The sequence below is a fragment of the Ischnura elegans genome, chromosome 12 (assembly GCF_921293095.1).
Source record: "Ischnura elegans chromosome 12, ioIscEleg1.1, whole genome shotgun sequence".
Classification (NCBI taxonomy): Eukaryota; Metazoa; Arthropoda; class Insecta; order Odonata; family Coenagrionidae; genus Ischnura; species Ischnura elegans.
This window is the reverse complement of record NC_060257.1, coordinates 9,045,024-9,069,643: the sequence shown is the minus strand read 5'-3', so window position 1 is coordinate 9,069,643 and position 24,620 is coordinate 9,045,024. Positions and strand designations below refer to the sequence as shown.

Sequence of the window (24,620 nt, the reverse complement as noted above, 5' to 3'; positions counted from 1 at the left end):
CTAGAATATTTTCTTCTCTTCTCTCAGTTTTACTCCTTATTTTCGTGATTAAAATGTTACCCTTTAAGGAAACCATGGTCGAAAAGAATAAAAAAACCAAGAGGAAACAGCAAAGTTTTAATTCCTTCCATACCTAAGCGACTTCTAGATTTTCATATATTATTTTGATACGATGTTTATGAAGCTGGCGAAATATAAAATAAAATTCATTTGAAGTCCACTTCACATCTTATCATCTTTTAAATGTTTGCAGAAGTAATTACGGGGGGTGGCCACCTTCCCCCATAATATTCGTAAATCCGCCAACAGCGCTCTTATTCCCTTAATTCTGTAACTCGCAATTATATCGGAAACTAATAATAATGCGATTTTTCGAAGCAAGTATATCCATTTCACATAACAAATGTAACTAAGGTTTGCCCCATAGAACATAGTACCTTCTCTCAATTAATTTCTGTTCCATTCTTAGGTTGCGGCGAACTAAGGTGTACGTGGAGTTCGACGAGGACGAAGATGGTGAGATCGTGACCTTTCAAGACAACCGCACTTACGAGTTCCTTCCTGACCAGTCAATAGGGGTCAGTGAGGACGATCAAGTCATCGTCCCTAACCTCCCGCTACTGGTGAGTAATCACATAGTTTTTCAGAGCAACCGCACCCAGCTCCTTACATTTTCATTCTTTTTAGTTTCACTTTTTTGAAGCTGGCCGTACCAAGAAATCCGAGGCTAACGTGATTTTTGTATTTCATGGCGACTTATAGAATATTAGAAGTTGTCGAAGTGAATCTATAAATGCAAACATAAATGCCTGCAAAGTATGCATTGTTGAATTTTATTTAATATTTTCTTTGAAGATTATTGTAATAGTTTAATATAACGGTGTTTGTAACTTATTTTTTTACGTTTTTTTGGTATATCTTTTGTAAAGTGTTTTTTTTCATAAGTTTTTTGAAATGTTTTCCCTCGGGTAGTGGGAAAATATTTCAAAAAAATAAATAAAAATGGTTGCAAAAATAAAATAAATATCTGGATAAAAAATGGATAAAATTTCTAGTGCATGCTCCACCGGATATGGAGCTACAAATAAACTTTCCGCAGTGAAGACTGAAAGTGTGTTCAAGGCTTAAGTGTCTCGTGATATTAGACGCTTACCGTATGGTAACACATTATCTTCGTTGGCGATGTTTTAATGCATGCAATGAGTGTCACCCAGTGATGCTAATTGTCTACTTTTATGAGTGTGGTTCATAGTTGATTTCATTGCGCGCCCATCCATGTTTACTTAACTTCAGTATATAATGGAAACTTTAAGGTTTTTTGCCTCTTCAAATCATGTATGATGCTCAAGGATTCTATGGCCGCCTTAAGAGGCCGGACGGTATTTTTTATCACATCACTAAAATTAATGTCGTCGTCTACATTTACTTTAGCGTATGTTACGAAGGCCCTTATCCAATATTTACTGTACAGTGTACATCAAACATGGAAATTTTACCTGAGTATTTTTCAGTTGTAATTAATTTGGAAACTGGAAAACTTTAACAAAGTTCCCCAAATCAACCCCGAAATTTTTTAGTTGATGACTTTAGTATTACATGAGTAATTATTCGTGAAAAAATGACGAAATAAGATCTGCCGAGCTGCACTGGTGCGTACTTTAATTCTAGTGTGTGTTTACAGAAATAAGAAAGTGGATTTAAATGTATTTTTTACACCAGGCTTTCAAACCCAGACGGCCAGTGCTATGGAATAACAGAAAGATATTTGAATTAGGGAATTAAATCTCCAAAATTAGTTTTTCGATTGAGGTAAGTAGCCGTGAAATGGGAGTAAAATATGAGTTAACCAGAGTTAGTGACTAAGCCAACCGTACAATTTGCTTCGATTATCATTCCTGCAGTTTACTGATTATGTTTAATGTTCGTTTTTGTGATAGAAAAAAAATGATTCTTTTCCAGTTTTACTATGTTAGTTCCAGTTTACTATGTTAATTGTACTGCTCACCACTTTAACTATTTCTATGTTCCATCATCATCATCATCATCATCACTGGTCACCAATCCTAGGATTGGTTTGACGCAGCTCTCCACTCAGTTCTCCTATCAGCTAATCTTTTCACTCCTACGTATTTCTTCTCTTTCACATCTCTCTTTACTTGTTCCATATATTTTGTTCGAGGTCTTCCTTTTCCATTCTTGCCTTCCACCTGTCCTTCGACGATTGTCTTCATCAGGCCATCATGTCTCAAGATGTGGCCTATAAGGTTGTTCCGTCTTCTTATTAAGGTTTTCATGAGGCTTCTCTTCTCTCCTACCCTTCTTAGGACTTCCTCGTTACTAACTCGGTCGATCCATTTGATTTTCATCATTCTTCTGTAGCACCACATTTCAAAGGCCTCTATCCTTGCTTTCTCCGCTGCGGTCATTGTCCATGCCTCACTTCCGTATAGGAGCATACTCCAGATGTAGGTTCTTATAAATTGTTTCTTTACATCCATATTTAAGTTTCCCGCTGTAAGCAGGTCTCTCTTTTGGTGGAATGCTCTCTTCGCCTGGGCTATTCTGCTGATAATTTCTTTCTTGCTTCTCCCGTCACTAGTTATCTTGCTTCCCAAATAACAGAATTCATCCACTTCTATCAGTTTTTGCCTCCCTATTTTAATGTTGGTCTTGACTTCTTCTCTTCTGCTGCATACTAAGATCTTGGTTTTCTTCGTGCTTATTTTCAGTTGATATCTACTCATTACCCCAACCATATTAACCAGAATATTTTTCAAATCCTTCTCTGTTTCTGCTATAACGATATATGTTCCATAGGAGTTAAAACTCCTGTAGCAAAAAATGAGTTAATTATTATTATTATATTTTTTCTCTTTCATCAATTAGGGTTCGGCTTCTGTGATGCACGACTCCCATTACATCGTGCGGATGGGTCTGGCGACTATCTTGAAGACTCTGAAGGTCGAGCCGTTCGTCAAGATGAGAGTGGGTGACTTCTTTTGGGGATACGATGATCCGCTTTTCAACCTCGCCAAGAACATCGTCCCGTCACTCAGCGACGTCCCCTTCGATAAGTTCGGAATGATGGCTTCGGTGAGGACATTCATTTCAAAATATACTCGACAAATTATTAATTAAGGAATTTTGATAACATTTCATCTGGAATAGACATTTTTAGCACACATATTTATGACCTGAGACAAAACTTTCCAATAGGGTGGTTTCCTATTATTTTTTCATTGCCTAAATCGAAAGGTTATTACTCCTGGAGTGCGCATTTTACGCTCTTAGATTTTCAAATGATGATATCTATTTTTCGCATTTAAACGAAAAGTGAAAAATTTCAAGCTCGCGAAAACGAGACAGCTAAGTAGGAATGATGGGAAAAGTCCGTGGGACGTATTTCTGGTTCCAGCTGTCGGCGTGTGAGGTGATCTTGGGTCGAGTATGTGTGCGCCGCTACGACGCAGGCTGCTAGCAGGTAGCAGAGTACCCTGCTAGCTGGTAGCGCTTGGCTTAAATAAGGATTATTTATACCTTATCAAACGAAGGAAACTTTCCGACCATAGGCAGTTTTAATAGGTGATTATTAAGGAATGTTTCCCTGAGCTCTGTGCCTCATGCAGGTATTGGTAATCTCAGACGCTGTAAAACTCCTATATACTCGTATACCATCTAGGTCCCTATGACGTCACGTGGAGTAGAATCGCATCGGCGCCAATCTGGCCTTTTTCAAATGAGGTTAAAATTGACCATTAGCATTCGTCTAAACTGGGGTTTCTAAAACCAAATAATTTGTATATTATGAATACACTAATGGTGGGTAAGGAATCGCAATCAATACATTTCGTTTTCTTTGATGAAGTAAACTACCCTATTATACTAAAACGACAGAATGAGTATTTCGTTTGCGGCACAATTTTGGCACGATCAGTGAATGAATTGCCTGGCGCAAAATTCTGCTGAAATTTCATGTTTCCACAGAATCTTGTTAACAAATCACTAGAAAAACATCCAATTCGGTATGAAATATTCAACATAATTCCCTAGAAAATTGTGCAGAATTTCTGAAAGGTACTTTATAGAGGACTGAAAAACTTTTTTTAAAAGAAATCTGCGTAGAATTCCTAAAAAGTTTTCCTAGAGTTCCACAGAATTCCCTAGAACGTTCTGTTAAAATTCCTTACTTCAAGCAGAAAAAACAGAGGCCATAGAAGATAATTATACTTAGGATCCTGAAAACAGTAATAACAACAATAACGAATTATTTAGGACATCTAATGAAACTTAAAAGAATTCTATGTGAGTTTCTATCACCGTGTTTATAAAAATTTTAATACTAAAAACAGAAAAAAATATATTTGTAAAAATTATATTACATTTGAAAACCTTTAAACTATATTTTACGTAAAATGGCGAATTATACACTTCAAAAATTAAAATTACAAAAACTGCGTCGTGGAGGAGAACCGAATGTCATATCACTAATTTGATAAAGAGCATAGCCGAATAAGAGGGTGAAAAGTCCCCCTTCCGGGATTTTTCCCGGACTTAGAGCATAGGATTAGGGATCAAAAAGGCCCACCAGGGCCGGCTACGTCAAAAATTCGATTTCCACTGTTTTTTTTTATATGTCGGGATAGAAAGCATATTGCAATGCAGTTTTGCGGCATTTGAGGGCTTTCTTAATGGAGAAGATGCCCAATTTTTTTTTACAACTTCTCAATGGTATAAGGATAAATGGCGTCGATTTACAAATTTCAAACGCTAGTTTTCATAAAATATTTTTGAGAGGGCCACGAAGAAAAAATGTGTTTCGAAGGAGTATTGAAATCCCTTTCGGTTAATGTAATGAAAAAAGGAGATTTAGGTGGTGGAACACCGCGAAAAAAGTAAAATGTGCTATTTTGGCCAATTTTTAATGTATTTTACATGACCTGTGCCCCTATGACACCCGTTTCATACCATCTTGCACATATTTAGTCCTCTCACTAACGCTCAAACTCATACGACCACATAGTTCGAATCACAAGGGACAGAGTTCGGTGGATAATAGTGCCGAAAATGGCCTCAGGACCCTCGAAAACCCCCTAGTAAGCTATTTCAAATAAATAAAAATTCTAGAACCTTAATAGCCTAAAAACACATCGTCTCATTTTTCACAGATAACTGGTGTCTCCAGGGATCGAGTCAGTATCCACACTGGACTGAAGAACAAGAAGAAGCTGGGCGTCATCTCCAAATTTAACGGCGAGGATTCCCTTCCATACTGGAACGGCTACGAATGCAACAGAGTAGACGGCAGCGAAGGAAGTATATTCCCACTCTTGGCTCTGCCGAAAATAAAAATTCCTCCGCCAACAACGAACGCAGAAGCCGAAGAAGAAGAGAATAGCACGGAGAAGCCCGAAGACAACAATGACCACCATAGCGACACCGACCAGTCTCACCCCGAAGAGACGTCAGACCAACTTCGCCTCACGGTGTTCAACTACGAGCTGTGCCGAAGGTTCCCGATCGTGCCGTCGGAGGAAGTGGAGGCGTTCGGGTTCCCGGCCATCCGGTTCCGGCCGCCGGAAGGCGTCTTCGACGACGCAGTCAAAAACCCCAAGCACAAGTGCTTCTGCGACCCTGAACACTCCATCTGCCCACCATCCGGAGTCTTCAACGCAACACCCTGCGCTTATGGTGAGGAATAGGGTGGTTACCTATTATTTTTTTATTGCCTAAATTGAAAGATTATTACTCCTGGAGTACGTATTTCACGCTTTAAGATTTTTAAATCAAAATATCTATTTTTCGCGATTAAATGAAAAGGGAAATATTTCAAGCGCGCGAAAACGCGACGGCTAAGTATGAATGCTGGGAAAACTCCATGTGACGTCGTTCTGGTTCCAGCTGCCGCGAGTGAGGTGACCTTGGGGCAAGGTTTTGAGCGCTGATACAACACAGGATGCTAGCAGGTAGCAGAGTACCCTGCTAGCTGGTAGCGCTTGGCTTAAATAAGGATTATTAATACCTTATCAAACGAAGGAAACTTTCCGACCATAGCCAATTTTAATAGGTGATTATAAAGACATGTTTCCCTGAGCTATATGCCTCATGCATGCATTGGTAAACTCAGACGATGTAAAACTCCTATCTACACATATAGAAACTAGGTCCCTGTGACGTCACGTGGAGTGGCATCGCATGGGCGCCAATCTGGCCTTTTTCAAATGAGGATAAAATTGACCATTGCCATTCGTCTAAACCGGCATTTCCAAAATCAAATAATTTGTATATTTGAATACATAAATGGTGGGTGAAGAATCGCAATCAATGCCTTTCGTTTTCTTTGATGAAGGAAAGTACCCTATTAACTCTTTAGAAAGGGGTCTTTCCATTTCAAATCACCCAATATAAATAAAATGTGTTGCTCGACATTTTTCACTGTCGTTATTTTTTTTTCCATTGATTCCCTACAAGTAGACAGAAAAAAACACTATTTATGGTATTAATAAGTTAGTATTGGCAAATTTTTCCCGAGGTTTTACGGAAAGATTTTGGCTGTCTTTTATGATAGAAAATTCAAAAAATGGTTTCCTAAAGTTTTTTCATGCTGAATACACTGTTTTCTAAAATTATTCTGATATCGTTTAAAATAGCTTCGGAATCAAACTTTTTTTGCCAAGTTTTCATTTGCCAAGCCGCCCTTTTGAAAATGGCTGGCAAAAAAAGTATGGCTTGTAAATTTTCTTCAAAGAGAGGCTTGTGATTGCCTATTTGTAGGGAACCAATAATTTCATAAATCTGGATAATTAAAACTGTTGAGAAAAGGATTTGAAATGGATTGACCCAAAGGTGGAATTTGTCAGTGATAGCGTGGTATTTTTTTCTCTTGCTAAATTTCTCCTCTTTCAAGATTGGTAGTTGCCGTTTGGAGGTATGTCCAGATTTTATTCCTCGTGCTTAAAAACAGTCATAGATGTTCATGAAATTACATTGTTCTTTCCAATTCTGATCAGCGACCTAAGAATGACATACGTTACATACTTCTAACTAGAAAGATAGGCCAGGGGTCTCCAATTCACTACGCCACCAGGGCCACATTCCAAGTTTATAATCGCCCCGCGGGCCGGATAGCAGCTTTGCCGATGACTTAAGTATTCGATACCAACGTCTACTGAAGAATCCAGTGGCGTATTTCTTATTTGCGAACAGTTGAAGGCAACTTTGACGTGCAGTACAGCGCTGCAATGCTCCTATCGGCGTCTCAAAGAGTTAAACGAGCGAGAATCGTGCGCTACTTGAAACGAGTGCGCGGGCCGGATGAAAGCCCTCCGCGGGCCGTATTTTGGAGACCCCTGAGATAGGCTATTTCCGAAAGTTGCAAATATGTTACCTTCACTGCAGTAGCGATCCTTATTTCGGGGATTAGGGGGGGGGTCGTAGTCCTCTCTTCTCATTCACCCTTGATGGGACTACCATTAGCAAGGTAGTAGGAGTAATAACGACTTAGTAATTTTCACACGAATTAAACTTAGTTGCCCCTCAAACTTAAAATTTTAACTAACTAAAACTGATGGACATTCCTGTCGTGTTCTAATAGGCCTTCATCCCTCCTATCTCATTTCATTCATATCTCTCGTCACCAAGGTAACGCTCCGCATTGGGGCCATTGCCGAACATATTCGAAACGCTGCACTTTTGTTCTTTTTTCTTTTCTCTTCTTCTCGTCCAACTTGCCATAATTGCCAACTTAAAAATTGCGAATTCATATTTCAATCGCCAGCAGACTTTTATCCCACAGTCTATAGGCATGTTACCTCCCATCTAAACTTAGCTAAAATGACGAAGAGATGTGCCGTGCCAGAATATGTTCATCCTGCCAGCATAGGCAATGTGCAACGCTTTAAAGCGTTGCGGAGCGCATAGTTACCTGGATGAGAGAAACTTTTGATTCTTTCCTTTTTGCCTTTGATATTGAAGACAACTGAAATAATATTATTCTATTTAATTGCTAAATAATTAAAGAAATTAACGTCTTCAATTAGATTATCTAGTTCATATTGTGAGAAATATAGAAAGAACATAAACAGTTAAAATATAAATCAGACTTTTTGAGAGATTTTTTGATGGCTTGAGACTATCCATGAAATGTTTTTTTTACTGCCCATCCAGCAAAATCCGTTCCCCACGTATTAAAAAACCAATGAATATCCCTCCAATGCTAAAATAAAGGCTATGCCTTGTCTATCGCTTATTTGCAGTATCGCTTATTAAGTACTGCTGTAAAGCATATGTATCACCATGTAGTATGTATTCTCATTTCTCTGCCAATGATGGAAGCTAGCAGGTCAACTTCGTCAATTATATTGTAATTCCTACAAAAAGTTTAATTTTAATATGTATGTGTCAAACAATCAGGAAGCTGATAAAAAATTATGGAACCTAAACACATATCTTTCCTTAGATACATGTATATCTCCTCTCACATATCTTAACTATGTTACAGACTTAGATTATAAGTCAATCTTTTGCACCCAGTTTCAGCAATATTTGAATGCTGATGGGTGATTTGATTAATTTGGCAAAGTATAAGAAATTTAGATGTATGTGTTCTCATTATGCATGTATGCTGTGTGTATACCCAAGTACATAGCTAATCGGCCAAGTTTAGGAAAATGACTGTCCACCAGCACACTCACCATCTAAAGAGTTAACATAATTAACAGAAATCAGTTCACTCATGAATGTATAAAAATGTTTAGAAGACTGAATTACTCCTATGGGCCATAAGTAAGTTATATCTACTTCAAACAAAACCTTACACTTTTCAAGCATTCTAGATACAACATTACATTGGCAACCTTATAAGTCGGTTACAAACTAACCCTCTCCCTTAAAATAGAGGAAAGAAATCATTATGATGCCATAATATCCTGATACACAAATAGGTCTGAGCATAAAGATCATGATGCAAATGTTCTAAAGGCAGTAAATGGTTCTCTTGCGAATACCAGTGAAGTCTCCACATAAATTCCTGGAACTTGAGCTACATGCAGACAATATATATTATCTCAAATCAGATTTTTTATCCAAAGGGTCCAGCTTCAAAGCCTTAGTGAAGCCCTCAGATACCCTATTTAAAAATTCTAGAAGTACAAGGAAGTCCATAGAAAGCAACTAGACCTCATAATCTAAATGTTTCAAATTCAAATGCTTGTGGCTGGGTGAGCTCCACCTTGGCCTATTCAATCCGGCCTTTCAAGTTCAATCATTGAATGAGAGAAGTACTAACATGTTTACACCAATGAAATGCATGCAATATTGATTCCAACATTTTTTTCAATTCTAGGAGCACCGATCATGGGATCTTTTCCTCATTTTTATTCAGCTGACAAATCTCTCCTGGAGCCTTTTGAAGGTTTGAACCCAGTCAAAGAACTTCACGAGTTTTCCTTGGACGTTCAGCCGGTAAGTGTGCTTTTTAAATGACCAACAAACACTCTGCTCAAACACAGCAATTTTAACCCAAATCAGCAACATTTGTTTACCATGTGCCTAAATATTTGTTACTGAAATACATACTGGGATTATTCACTGAGACCCAAAATTGTATTTCATTTAAAAAGATCAGTACATAGAAAAGGAAGGAAAGTTTCACTGTCTTGCATTTAAAAAATAAGATGGCACGAAAGTTGCCACCCACTTTTATGAGTTGGTGACATTATTAGAGCCCTGGTTTGTTTGTTAGCTTGCTCAGGGAGAACCTTTCATTGAGGGAAGAAATTTGCTATCAAGAATGTAAAGAGCAACAAAACGCATGAGACCCATTCACATTTCCAAGAATTGACTGAGAGTTAAGACCTGCCTGACCTCATATTGAAAGCAGTAGGGCTAAAATCCATTGATTTTTTTTTTGTAGCAAGTAGCTCCAGAAGTAGCTAGGCAATAGATTGAAAAAGAGAAAAATATGGGTCTTTATTATTTTTCAAACTCTGTCACAATTGACAAGCAATTCAATATGGCATCACATTAACAAGTAAAGAACTGAATAAAATCATTGATGTAGAAGGATTGAACACAAAAGACAAGATAGATTCAATGTCCAACTGGTTACTCATTAATTGAATAAATCAGTTTTGTAAAAGAAAAGATTTTAGCTTTGATTTGAAAACGTAAGTTGGTTTTACACACTTAAACTCATACGACATTTGTTATAAATTCTGATTCTCATATCTTTTGGCCATAATTTTTTGGAACTGGTGCTAACAATAGTTACATAAAGATTATTAGATTTCCTGGGGTAATGGGGGTGAATATCTGAGTTGAGATAATTTTTTGTAATGAGCATAGCACTAGAAAGTATGAATACAATAATATGGGTTTTGAAGGTTTGGGAAGGGGGAATCTTGTGTTGTAATTGAGACAACAAGAGCTACCACTTACTATATGTGGATGTGACTGTTTTGAGAGAAATTGAACTCTTTTTCTTGTCATTTAACATCATGGGCATTGTCCTTTCTCTCTTCATAATGACAGGTGAATTGACATTTTCCAACTCACTGAGGTTACATTCCTGAGGTTGAGGCTACAAAACTTAACAACAAATGCTGAACACTTTGCTAGTTATTCTACCACAATACGGCTCCTAAATGCTGACGCAACTATTACCCATGATTACATCAAACTTGCATGGACTACCACAATTATTTCATTTTTTATTGCACACAAATTGAAGGTTATATCATTAGTAATGATTCCCTGTGTTTCTTAATAAATTCCAAAACACAAAGTATTGCAGCAAAAGAGAATGTATGCCTAATTAGGTCCAATAGAAATTAAAGATTTTAGAATAATTGTTTATTTCCTTGATGGCTAGTGACAGACTATGATGAAGAATGATATTCATTGCAAGTAATTTTAGCTTCCATTGCCGTTTAATGTGAATTTAGAGTTCTGTGATGTTTTCAGGTTGTTGGTATGGTTGCTTTTATGATGAAAAGTGGACTATTTATACATGTCAAAATTAAGAAGCATTATCAATGCAGACTAATGAAGATACCTAAAAGCCTTGGCATCATAATGTGTGTACTTACTACCTAGTCCTATCAACTATACCATTATGAAAAGATTCTATCCAACCACATTTGTTCAAAAACATGTTATTAAGATTTATGCTTAACTTAAGGAGGATTATTTTACCAAGATAAAATTTTCTGCCAGGAGTATTGACTATATAAATTGTCCAAAAAAGATCATTTCTACACAGATAAGAAAAAAAATCATATAATATCCCAGTGATCAAGCAATTATGAATTTGCATTGAACAAGTGTACCTAATGGATCCAGAAATGAGCATTAAGGGTGCATAATTCTGAGCCTTCAGACAAACTTTTGCGAATCTGCATTTTTATAGCCACACTACCAAAAAGAATGCTATTTAGCCTTTTAAATTCTTGTTTTAATAACATTTAACAATTGAACGTACATATGAACATCCATGCCCTAGATAGAGGCAACTTGCACCATGACCAGCAAACTGTGTAAACTCTAATTGTGAATTAGGAGCAAAAGGAGCAGATGATATGGCTTTATAAGTGGGGAGATTGCCTCAGAGAGCCTTCCTATGATTCTATAAGGAGATTCAAAGACGGTGGGATTAGAGGTAGATGAACGGAAGGCCAAATATATTAGTAGGTTAGGCCAACCAATGTTAGCAACCCAATAATGTTAGCAACTATTTAAGGGTGAAAAATTTTGCATTTCAAAGATTAACAGAATTAAAGAATTTGGGGGTGAATATGTATTATTCAGACAAATCAAACGGAGACAAACAAAAATACGTTCCAGAATATTAAATGCTAGTTGAAGCAAGTGAGCTTTACAAGGGCTTCTATAATACAAAATAGTGTCTACAAAAACTGATCCAGAGATACCTATATAAGATCGACACACAGCCAGTTGTCTTATGCGGGTCAGAAATATGGACATCCAAACAGACAAAAAAAAGCTGATAGTTTTTGGAAATATATTTTAAAGTGTATCTATGATCCAATAAACAAAGATGGAATGTGGAGAATTAGAATCAACAATGAGTTAATGGAGCTGTAAAAAGGATCCAAATATAATTACATCAGCCAAAAGTAGAACAAGAAAATCAACGAAAAGAGAAGTAGAACAAAAGTAGAACTCAGGTGGACAGGTCATGAGCGGAAAAGTACAGAAAATGATGCAACTAAGGCGGTGCCAGAAGGCCCACCTAGATGGAAGTGACCTACTTTGAGATGACCACAGTAACGAAGGAAAGACCCAATCCGAGAAGAATGAGAGCAGAAGGTGATTGGATGGAAGATCAAAAGAGAAGACGAGGAGTTTTTGGCGAGGCTAAACACCTTCAGAGGTTTGAGTGGCCCAATAGGTATGGTATAAGGATACCAATAGTAAATTCAACTACATTATTCCATTAGTGAGTCTTCAAGTAAACAAGAATTTCCTAGATAAAAGATCATAATTTCCTTATTTCCTTGAAAATTTGAGAAGTAGCAGATCATCAAAAATTTTAATTACCTATACTAAGCGAGTGGCATGTATTCATTGATGTACTAAGTGCATAGGCCAATTCACCAATAATATTTTACGGTCAATTGTAATTTGCATGCTTAATTTAGCAAAAAAAAAATAAAAGTTGAAATGGTAGAACATCTGCTGCAAATTTGGGAGATCCAGGTTTCTATCCCAGTCAAAGCAAACAGTTTACTTTGTGGAATTCTGGGGCATATACGTACTTAAAATAAATATTTGTGTGTATTATTTTTTCAATGATCAAATATACTTTCTCCGTGTAGGTTCTTGGAGTGCCCCTTGGTGGAAAGTCAAGGCTTCAGCTGAATGCAATGGTCCGCAAAGGAATCTGGCAACTAAATGGATTTCCAAAGAACCTGATTATTCCAATTGCATGGTTTGAAATGGTGAGATAGAAGTCATTTTAATAATCCTTACTAAAATGAATTGTAAAGTCATATCAGATAAGTCTTACACGGTAATTCCTCAAAAGTATTAAATACCTGTTCATATTTCAAAACATGGGATTTGAGAGACCAGTTGTGTTCAATTGACAGTTTGCATTTACATATATGTTCTTTTCAGTACCGTAAGTTGGGGCGAGTTCGGACACTTTTTTACATATAAATGCGATTTACGCATCGAAAAACTTGTCAAAATGCGTGAAAATCGAAATTTAAAATCCTTAATCCTTTGAAAATACTAAGCAAATGAATCATAAGATATTGTCTTAGATTTAACTTCGAAAAATGATCAATAACACCATTCGAACAAGCCTCACGTTTTGGGGCGAGTTCGGACGCATGCGAGTTGTTAGCGTTAATGTTGTTGTGAACGAAATATTTTTCTTAAAACATGTTAATTTATTAAAAATATTACTTTCTACTTATCTTGGTGATGTTAAACGGCAACTATGAGCTTTTATTTTTATTTTACTATCAGCAAATTTGTTGAAATTGAAAAGCGAATCGCATATCTCGCGAGCGTTGCATTGATAGATGTGGACTAACATATGGTGGCATTTCGCGTCAATTTTATACATTAAATACAGACGGAGTTTTAATTTAACTCTTTGGTATGAAATAAGTATCAATGAAACAAGAAATTTCTTTAGGTTAAACTCTCAATCGGACCGAATAGCTCAGGTTAAATTCCGAGGCCTCGAAATGGTTGTCGATGAAAACGGAAATGAAAAAATTTACAATAATATCAATTTTTCACCAGTTTTAATAATGAATTTTTAATGACAATCAGATACAAAATTTGACATATTAATCGACATCATTAACATCACTTAAAGAACTAAAAACGAAGCGGCCCCTTCGCAAGTCCCTTGGCGGAGCAAGCTGACGAACAATTTGCGATTTTCCCACTATGCACTCGTCAGCAACATCTGGAAACCTGAAATAAGTTTCCTTCGCTGTATTTTTTTTTCGAAGGCACTGCACACGGATTTTTTTGTTGGAGCAGACTTCAATCACTTTCCCTACAAACAGCCTATCTCGTTTATTGGTCCCAAATTTTAATAACACGAACGAATTTTCTGTGAGAGAGCCGGGAATTTCAAAATCGACTTCATTGTTGACATGCGATGCCAAAACCTCATCAACAGACAGATTTTTCTCTAAGGAAATGTCAACCACATCATCACAAACAGATTCATTTTTAATTTCAGCACTCACACTTTTTCCTGCTTCAACATTTAGTTTCTTCCCCCGCGATTTTCTACCCTCTGGTGTTTCTGCGCGGGATGATGCTAACATCTCCAGAAATGCGTTGGACCAAGCATCGGAGGCTGCGTCAGAATTTTCCTTTGGATTTAAAGAGGGGACTTTACTAATGACTCGACTTTTGTCGAATGGAAAAATTCCTGTGGCTCTAAACCCTGCACAAATATTGGGAGACAATGAAGATCCCATGGACTCAAAAGCAGACTTTAATAACCTGGGGAACTCACTTTTTGGAAGAACGCCACGATTTTTGCGCTTCCACTGGTCTAAACATTTTCGCCATGCAATTTTGAGAGGTCTAAAAAAAGCTACATCGAGGGGCTGGCATAAATGGATCGAATTAGGTGGAAGCATGACAAAGTCTATTCCCATTTCTTCACACTTCCTAATTACTTCCACCGAGAGGTGACTCGATAGATTGTCCCCAATCAAAACTTTCGGCCCCTGCCTGTTTTTGAAGAATGGCATGCACGTCGTGGTGAACCAGTCTTCGAAGGTTGTGATGTCAAACCATCCACTAATATTCCTATTGAACCTTGATCCCTCAATGCCGCCTTCTACCCAGGTAGGATACAAGTGAACGGCTTTATATACCGTGTATGGGGGTAAAAGTTCCCCGCTCGCTGATGCGGCGATCATTACAGAAACACTCGTTTTGCTGGTGTCCTTAATCACTGACGGATGTTTCTCCCCCCTCTTAACAATCACCCGGGACTTTCCAGGATCGTCACTGAAATTAGTCTCATCGTAGTTGACAATATTTTCGGAGGAACACCATTTAAAACCACCTCTAAATTATTAAAGTATTTTTCCAGAACTTCCCTTGTCACTGCTGCGCGGACTCTCTTAATGTTCTCTCCCAAATGCACGGTGAGTTCCCGCCGTCTTGACAAGAAACCACGAACCCATTCCATTCCCGGAAAGTTGTCTTTAAAAACTTTTTCTTTTCGTCCCATCCTGTTCAGGTATTCCCGAACGACTAACCTTAAGTCTATTGCTCGCAAGGGAATGCCCCACTCGGCACATTTGAGAATCCCTTGCGCTAGCTGGTCCTCTTCCTTGGCGGATAAAACCGTTTGTCCTCCAGATTTCTTTGGGTGTTTATCCTTCAATATGTCGTGAACTGTGGATTTTGGCACTCCAAACTCCTTGCAGGCCCCCCGAAGACTCATTCTTCCAGATTTCACAGCCTCAACAGCCTTCTCAATTTGTTGGTTGTCGTGTCCGTGTGAGCGCCGGCCTCCAACGACCCTTGCGTAATTTCTCACCATTCTGCCCTCGGAGCTAGGTGCATGAAATCAAATAACGCGCTCTAATAAATAGAGTATTCGAAATATTTACACGAAATTTTTCACACTTAATGAAAAATAGCACAGCTTTTGGAGGAATTGAGTATTATTACATTCAGAAGTACTTACCAAAGAGGAGAGATGTTTCTTTTCGCCGGTAAGATTTTTCACTCTAATGTTGCGCTGCAAACTAATCGGATGAACTGCGACCAAAAGCGACAGATCCATCACTTTTATGCGTAATATGATACATTGTACCTTTCTTTGTCTTAAAGCCATGATTACAGTGTATTACAAAGCGAAAGTCGGAAGGAAATACAATGTAAGCATCAGCCGGCGCGATCGTCCGGACTCGCCCCGCGTGTCCGAACTCGCCCCAACTTACGGTACCTATTAGCTTATGTGGCTTTCAATATTTTGGAGCAAATAAATATTACGTTCAGCTACATAAGCAAAAACAAAACCCACATCCACCAACTTTTCCTTCCAAAAATCCATCAAATGGATACATATTTGTTTCATACCATCATTTGGGTATTTTTCTACATCTTTTGTAGACATGGCCAAATGAAATGGTTTTTTTTTCAAAACACCTATTAGGCATCTAACTTTGAATTTGAAATGAAAATACTCCTTGTAACTACAATTTTTTATAAGAGAAATTCCTGAAGACCCAAATTTGGCAATTAGCCAGGAGTGAAAGTGTTCAAATGAAAGTGTATAAAGTTTAAAAGAAGCTCAAATTTTTGTGTAACTCCTTAGAATGCCACAAAAACATAAAACCAGCAGTATTTTCTCTGTGAAGGTAATGGCAATACTGACAACAGAGTTCTTGATAGCATAAAGGTCTAAGGTTTAAGGTTTTTGGTGAAATGCTCTGCTTTTAAAACTGTTCTTAGCCTCATAGATAAATTAACAGAAATTGTGGCAATAATGAACAGGTTCACAATAAAATCCACACATTCCATTCCCTCTGTTCCACAATCTTTAGGTTTACATGACCAATAATCAGGAGAGCCAGCAAATCTCCTCTGTTGTAAGTTTAATACGTTTCATACCTAGGTACCTATTTAAATCTAGAGGAATAATTTACCTGGGTGGAGGTGTTGAGATTGAAAATGTGTGCCTATTTGGGCAAACTGCCTTAAGATTATACTTGGTTAACACATTCAATGCGGATGATATTTTCACCGAAACCTCCAGTGACGGATGGGTGATTTTCCTTCATAACGGTGGTCTTGGAAGTAATACAACAGAATTTGCAATTTTTTTTGTTTCTATTTCAAGCAATTTGTAAAAAACCCTAATGACATACATGTATGCCACCCGTCACCAGTAATTGACAATTCACGCAACCCGCATTACACACATGCAATTTTCCTTGTATGAAGAAGTGAACTTTTCTTATTTCCGTTTATAATACTTCTTCTACCGTTGATTCCTTAGGTTAATGACGAAAATATCTTGGAATTAGTCTTTACGTGTATTTTTTTGTTTCAACGGCCGTAGATTTAATTTTTTCAAGTCACAGAAGTAGAACACACAATGAACGGCAAGAAAAATATACATTTATGGGATAAACATTTTTTTAAATCTATGTTACCTCAGAGTTATTGCAAAATTGAAACATTTCAATAAAAATTCTCACAGATGTTTATGATATATTTGAAAGCAAGGCCTTAGACAGAGCCCTGGTTGACCTTCACATTCTGGGCAAATCGTAGTCACTGTCCTACGGATGCCATCACGGTTAGCGGAGAAATGAAGAGCCTGCATCATTCCTAAAAACCTATCACGGCACATTTTCTCCCGAATATCGCTACTCGCACTAATTCTGACCTCCAATCGTTAGAAATCGTGTTAACCCTAATTGCGCCCATGTGTGGAAGTTTCCAGTTCTCCCTGTCCAACGGCTTCCAATCCATTATGCCCTTAGTGAAGACCCTTGGTGAAGGATTTTGGAGGAAAATGCTTTCTGCATTTTTCTCCGTCTATGAGAGGATTATTTCAAAGAAACTATCATTTGCAAGTTGAAATAATCTCTGCGAGTGCCGCTGGTAGGGAGGGACTCCAACCTTGAGCCTTAATAATTATCCAGCAAAATAGTGCAATTTGTGTAATGGAGTGTTGCATATGTGATTAATACCTTAGTTTTTAGGAAAATTAAGACTGTATGTGTACCTAACACTAGAATGTATAAATGACCTACAAAATGAAAACACCATAATGATCAGAGGACAAGTAATTGATGTGGAGCAATGACTGAGAAAATATGCCGTAAAATTAGGAAAAAAACCCAAATTATGTAAAAAAACGATATTTGCAATAATTATTTTAAAATTATAAATAAAGTATAAAATACGACCTTATGGACCGCATGAAAACATTTTGGAATAAAATAGTAAGTTTTTAGACGGGAATACACGTTATTAACAAAAACTAAGTCTGATAATAATTTTTGTGGTTGCACATAAGATATGAATAAATTAAAAAATAAGATAAAAATACTATTTCAAGGGAATAAATAATGTTTAAATGCCGTAATGCTTAAAATACCTCTGAGTCTATTCTTTTCCGCCATTTCGTTTACAAAGCTAAGGAAACAAATAAACGAGTAAAAAAATACAGACCAATACTGTAGATAATGTAATGCAGTGTTGCATAAGCCATTAATATGTTATTTTTTTATGAAAAGGAAGAAAATCTGCAACTAACCCAACACGTATGAATAACTCAGAAAATGAAATAAAATCGAAATGAATAGAGGATTGGTTATTGACCTAGGGAAACGAATAAAAAAATATGACGTAAAAGTAGGAAAAAGACCCAAACAAAATCACCCAGGATAAACGTAATTTGCATTAATAAAAAATGTTCCTTGAAAAAGAAAAACAAATATAACATCATTAACTGAAGCACCGCACTAAGATCATTTTTTTATTATGTATTGAGTATGAAGCGGGGATAAATATCTTTAATAAAAAAGTTAGTCTAATCATAATTTTTGTGATAGCACATAAAATATGAATAAATTAAAAATGAAGGTAAAAAAACAAACAAAAAAAAATAATCCATATGTAAGACATGATTATGATATTTACGATAAGAATGATGAAAAAAGACGAAGGAAATGAAAAGAAAAATCTCAACCTGCCAAATTGTTCCAAAAATAGCACTAAAGTAAACAAAAAAACACTAAAAATGAAGGAACACGTAGAACTAGAAACGGACACTTCCGCAATGGTGTAAGGTCACTCCCGAACTGCGGGAGGGTGAAAAAGTAACGCTAGGCGCGCTCGGAGCACCCTAGTGACCAGCGGAAAAAAGAGCTCCCGAAGACATACATTTATGTCATCCGCCTGAGTGGAAAAGCCCTCATGACATATATATATATGTCATCCGCACTGAATGTGTTAAAAAGCTAATGTTTAAAACATAACTTTGCCAAATCAAACGTTACGAAATGTTCATTCACAATAAGTAATGAACAGCAGCTGAAAACGCACTAGCAAATGCCTATAGCATACTTTAAAATTGTGAAGTTTACACACCTAAATGAATCAAAAATGATGAGAATCTTCATAATTCATCCAGAACAATCAGAAAAAAGTTACGAGAATTCTTGCCATTTGTACAAAACGTGATAACCCTTAATTACTCACATCAGGTCTATATGACCTGAGAGTATTTTTATGAATAAAACTTACATTTAGTGAAAATATTTTAGCAATTTGTGTCCCTTGTAATCTCATAACATACTTTTCTCTTTCTTTCCATGCCATTTTTGTGTCCGCATATTTCCATTATGTATCATAATTAAGTGTCTGGACCCAATAAGAGTGCTTGGGTCTTGTAAAAATGCTGCTCCACAACTTGTCATGAGGGTTTTTTTTGTACAAGTTTGATATACGAAAACAGTGCTTGCTAGTTATCAATAAAACTATGTATTAGTTCACAATCTTGTGACAATACAATTCAAATACTCAAATAGTTACTCAAGTTACTTAATACGTCATAAAATGCAGATTTATCTCCAATCATGCAATCATTATTACTTTAAATGTTTAAATTCTGGGTTAATATCATCCGACGTGAGTAGTTATGTAACTTCATCTCACACAATTACTCAAGGTTTAAGATTGAAGGTTTAATCTGAGATGTACTAACAAACTTCTTTGCTCTTCCACAGGGAGTCGAAGATTTGCCGGATGACATCAGGTCGGCCATACGCATGGTCACGCACACTTTGCAAGTGGCTCAACAAGCGACTCGGTGGCTGTTGCTGGGGTTGAGTTTTGTGTTGATGGTTGCAGTAATTGCTCTGATAACTAAGAGGGCACGTGCAGAGTGCAAGGAGAACAGGAGTAAGAAGATGGTGCTCTCTACGGACCCAGGGAAGCAAGAGGAAATGGCATTCCTCGGCAGAAACAGTTGATCTCACTATCGCAACAAAGACTGACTACAATTCAAGTATTGGAATCCCAAGATTTCCCCAGTGTTTACACAAGGACTATGATATTTACTGATTTAAATTAAATCAAGCCTTTTGCTGAGATGGTGCCACAAAAATATAGGGTGATTCTGAATTATCAACTCCATTTCATTACATTATATTTCATAAACTATACTCTATATTTGTAAGAGGTCATGAGTGTGTATTTGTAAAAGGTTGTCCAAATGCTTGAATACTACCAGGAGTTAATGTTTACAGAGCCAATCATGATTTGTCAAGAGATTGAAATTGTTCCATTTGTAATGCTGAATATCTTGCACGACAAAGGCCATGTAAGGTTATTTTTAGAGGTTATATTAGAGGTTATTTTTAAAAGTGAATTGAGGAAATTTAAATTACATTAAAATTTCTGTAATTCTACACAGGTAAAAAACTGACACATAATTGATTGAATTATCGAAAATGTGAGATAGGTGGATACGTTGTGGGATATACAATTAGAAGTTCATATAATACAATTTTGAAAACACTCATTAAGGCATTGAATATTTTTATGCTGGCTCTCTCCTTCTCACTTCCAAGTGGATTATTCATGGCTGATCTTATTTCCTTATATAACTTTGATTTCTCTACATGATAAAGTGGGTCATGTCACCTAAACTTCATGCAGATTATACAAGAATAGTTGAGTCATACAACCTACATCCCAAATAACTAAAAAACATTCCTACAATGTATTGATAAATCTTTTGACAGCACTTGTCACCCTTGATTTTTGGTGACAGAAAGTTTATTGTGTGGCTAGCTACTCATTCTGCGGATCATTATGGTGAATAGTAGATACTGACAAGGCTGCAAGGATTGCTTTTATACATTAAATATTTAGTTCCAGATCACCACGGATGATTCCGTTCAATAATTGAAGGTGACATGTTACATTTCCTACATATCTTTGGAAGAAAAAACAATGGAATTATAGACTTACTTTCTCGTCAATGAATAAATTTCACATTTCCACATGTTTCACTGTGTGGTTGGGAGTGAGGAAGGGGCAGCAAATTGCTGATCTTTTGTCCCTGCCGCCCCTAGGCCACAAAGCCAGATTACAGAGATTGTATGCATTATGTATTATTATTCTAATCCTTGCCTAAGTGCTCAGAGTTGGGTAAATGACAGCTACAGGAGCCAATGCTTGTGTCTGTACTTGGCCAGTCTGTGTCAGTTATGTATATCAAATTATCAGTGTAAAAATATGGAGTTATGAAATTATGGCTATTGATTAGAATCACCCTGTAATTAAAACTTGTCTTGAGGTACCTTCTAACCGATTATTTCATCATGGTTCTTGTGTGCCATCCAAATTAAATCAAGTGCTGGACAGATGTTATATGTTTTAAAGATATATGTGATACAATCCTTCAGAAGTCAATTCAGGAAAAAATTGTCTACCTCCAATCATGCACAAGGAATGGGAATTGAAATTTAGTTGGAAAATATCCTGCACCTTCTCTGATGGCCATACTGTATGTATTGCATGATGTGTTAATTTTTACTCCTCTGAGGAGTAATATCACTGTATTTTCATGATTTTTTTTACATTTTAAGTAAATATCAAAATATCTCTCATGACTTTCATTGAATCCCTTTTGAAATTGTGAATTAAAAATAATTCATTTTCATTCCAAAACAAGTAATCACTCAAAAAATGTAAGGTGAACCTTACAGAAATAAATAGGTCCTACTAATTTTATATTCAAAAACTTCCAAGTTTCTCACATCCATAATTGACTCGTTTGCGCATACAAATGACCTAAGCTCTAGAATTAGCGGCAAAATTAATTTATTTGCCAACCACACCACCATATACCACTATATTGGCAAAGATTTCAACTTCGAATCTTTCCTATCATCAGACATGAAAAGCATTATAGTGAGGTGATCCAAGAGTAGGGACCAGAACTAAATCTCATCAACTGCGTAGCTGCAAATTGAATATCATTCCGAAAGGCAGCACCACTTTAAGGGAGACAAGTGGATCCTTGGCACCTTAACATAAATAGGAACAAGCGTTTGGAGCCCTTAGCAGAGTTCATTTAGTTTTTCAAGTTCTACACTTGTGGTACTGTTGAGGACCTCAAATCCAGGGATCAAAGCGTTTCTGGATTCCTGGTCTTCAGCATGCGGAAAAGTGGTGCAATTTTTTTAAAGAATTTTAATGCAATAAAACCATAATGGTCTGTCAAAAAACTCCTAGAAGAACTTTCGTCGCCTTATATGGATTCAAGTTTACTACATTTAAGGAGGCAAAAAACTTGCCGAATATGTCGTCAAATCACGGCAATAGTTTCCGCAGTACAAACTACACATGCTTAATACTGGATGAGAACCATCTTTTTCTTCATACTCAATAGCTTTCATTGATAGTATTCGCGAGTAGACATTGCGATATTTATTGATCCCTTCATTAGTGAGGCAGTAAATCTGTGCAAATGCTTCTTTATTTTGTTATCAATTAATTTATAAATGCATTCAAGCTCTTGCGCTTGATATTTGAGATCCCCTGTGTCCCTGCCTAGGTTTTTAGTGTATGTTCATAGCGTGTGCTAACTTCCTACTCATTCCAGAACAAGGCTCAGAGAGTGGTGCCATATGGTGGCAAGTCGAAACACTACGCAGAGGAATTTTCACACATTCCGGATTTGTGGTTTTTCAGGTTTCTGGATTCCGGATTTGTGGTCCTCAACTGTAGTTTAACAATCATTAAACATTGTTATTTAAATATAAGAGTTCAGTGTATCTGCTTAACACAGACATGCAAAAACCAATTCGCTCTAAAAACTGCATGGCAGCACATTTCTTTTATAGGATGTCTAAATATACATCACATGTGCATCAAATATCTGGAAGTTATGAGCACTTTACACCTACCATGGGGAATACATACAGCAGACTCTCTATTATCGGGCCGCGGCATATCCGTATTGCGGATTACCTGTGCATGATTTTCACTCATGCTCAATATTTTCCGCGATCTTTATAAAAAAAATCGATCTTAGGCAAAATCACCAGAATTACTGCATCTGAATGCCACGGATACACCGAGCTTATTATTTCCATTAGAATCCCCATTTCGTAAAACGGAGGCGATCGCGCACTAGTTTAATTCACTCCGTGTTCCTGTTTTCCAAGCCTCGCAGTGTGCGATCGCATAGTTTTATTTAAGTTACATATCTTATACTAATACATATCATTTTTGGTGGGATTAAAGAAAATTTGTTTTAGCAATACTTTCATTTCAATTCAGTACCTACTGATTTTGCTTAAAGACTTATGCAATTTTTACTTCTAGGGGGGGAGGGGGGCAGCTGCCCCCCCTGCCCCTCGCTGGGTAAGTCCATGCAGTTGTGTATAATTTACCAATCATGTGCAAATTCTATTAAGTACTCTAGTAATAATTAATAAAGTTTTGAATTTCCACCTGACTTGTTGGGTTGAATTTTGTAAGTCACTTGTTTCTAGCATCATGAGATATAAGGGTGGACAATAAAGGCTTACAGGCTCTCTCCTCTCTGCCAGCCAACAAGTAAGTTGGATGTGAACATGTAACTTATTATTCCGTGATATTTAACTCATTGGTAAGGAAGCCTTTCCTCTGATTACAACCCAGTAAAAACCCCACCATTCCTCTATTTCTGATAGAAATGATAAATTAAAGAGATAATCTGTCTAATGACTTGGTACACAATTTAAAAAAAAAACTATGAAAATACCTTCTTCAACCCTATTCAAGCTTTTCATTTGGCTATAGGCACTATAACTGTGAGCATCGATTCTACTCAGAGTCCTGAGAAAGAAGTACAAAATTTTGGTTAAGAATGAAAACAATTTTAAAGAGTTTTTATCAGGTTCCCCACCAGGCCTCCATTGCCCATAACACTCAACATATGACTTGAAAAATATAATTATATAACGGGCCTCAGAAGAACTCCTTTAAAAATGTGAGTCAAGTAATTAGCAACAGAACTGGTTCTTATATTTATCAATGGATACGGAAGTAAACCTCTGAATATACTGTGGTAATTGTGCATGAAATTATTTAAACTTTCAATTTTTTCCATATCTCACACATTTGTATAGACACTGTTGTTTCCAACAGTCACTAGCTTACTTTTATCATGCTTCAAACATCTAGTCACTGCTTCAAAAGCCTTCCTATATTGTAATGTTTGATCACTTTCAAAAGATTTAGGACAAAGTTTGTGGTGCCACTTCTGTTTCTCGAGGAAATTTAGTTTCCCTAACTACTTTTGCTACCATTGGCCATGCATCGCAAATATTTCCTTGTGCATGTGTAGATATATGCACTCAGAGGGAGAAATCACTTGCAAATTCGTCATTTTGTTTTGAATTATGCTGGATATAATGATTATTTTGTGAGGATTAACTGCACACTGGATCCAGTTTCCACAGTTGGCTTGTATTTTAATATGTACAATGTACATATTAATTGATCCACAGAAGTAGTTGCAGTGGCCTAGTGGAGTAAACGTGCTGCTGCGGCGGAAATGGTAAACAGATCGAGTCCCCATTGTGGAAAAC

General features: G+C 36.8%; 1 protein-coding gene across 1 annotated transcript in view; it reads left to right on the top strand.

Annotated features, from left to right (window-relative positions):
* LOC124169060 (scavenger receptor class B member 1-like) overlaps positions 1-21,642 on the top strand; it is a 144,251-nt gene extending 122,609 nt beyond the window's left edge. Inside the window, exons 4-9 of the mRNA XM_046547533.1 lie at positions 470-623; positions 2,887-3,093; positions 5,166-5,688; positions 9,341-9,459; positions 12,834-12,956; positions 19,758-21,642. Coding sequence (XP_046403489.1) covers positions 470-623; positions 2,887-3,093; positions 5,166-5,688; positions 9,341-9,459; positions 12,834-12,956; positions 19,758-20,003 — 1,372 coding nt within the window. The 3' untranslated portion in view covers positions 20,004-21,642. The remainder of the gene's footprint in view (positions 1-469; positions 624-2,886; positions 3,094-5,165; positions 5,689-9,340; positions 9,460-12,833; positions 12,957-19,757) is intronic.
* The last annotated feature ends 2,978 nt before the right edge of the window (positions 21,643-24,620 follow it).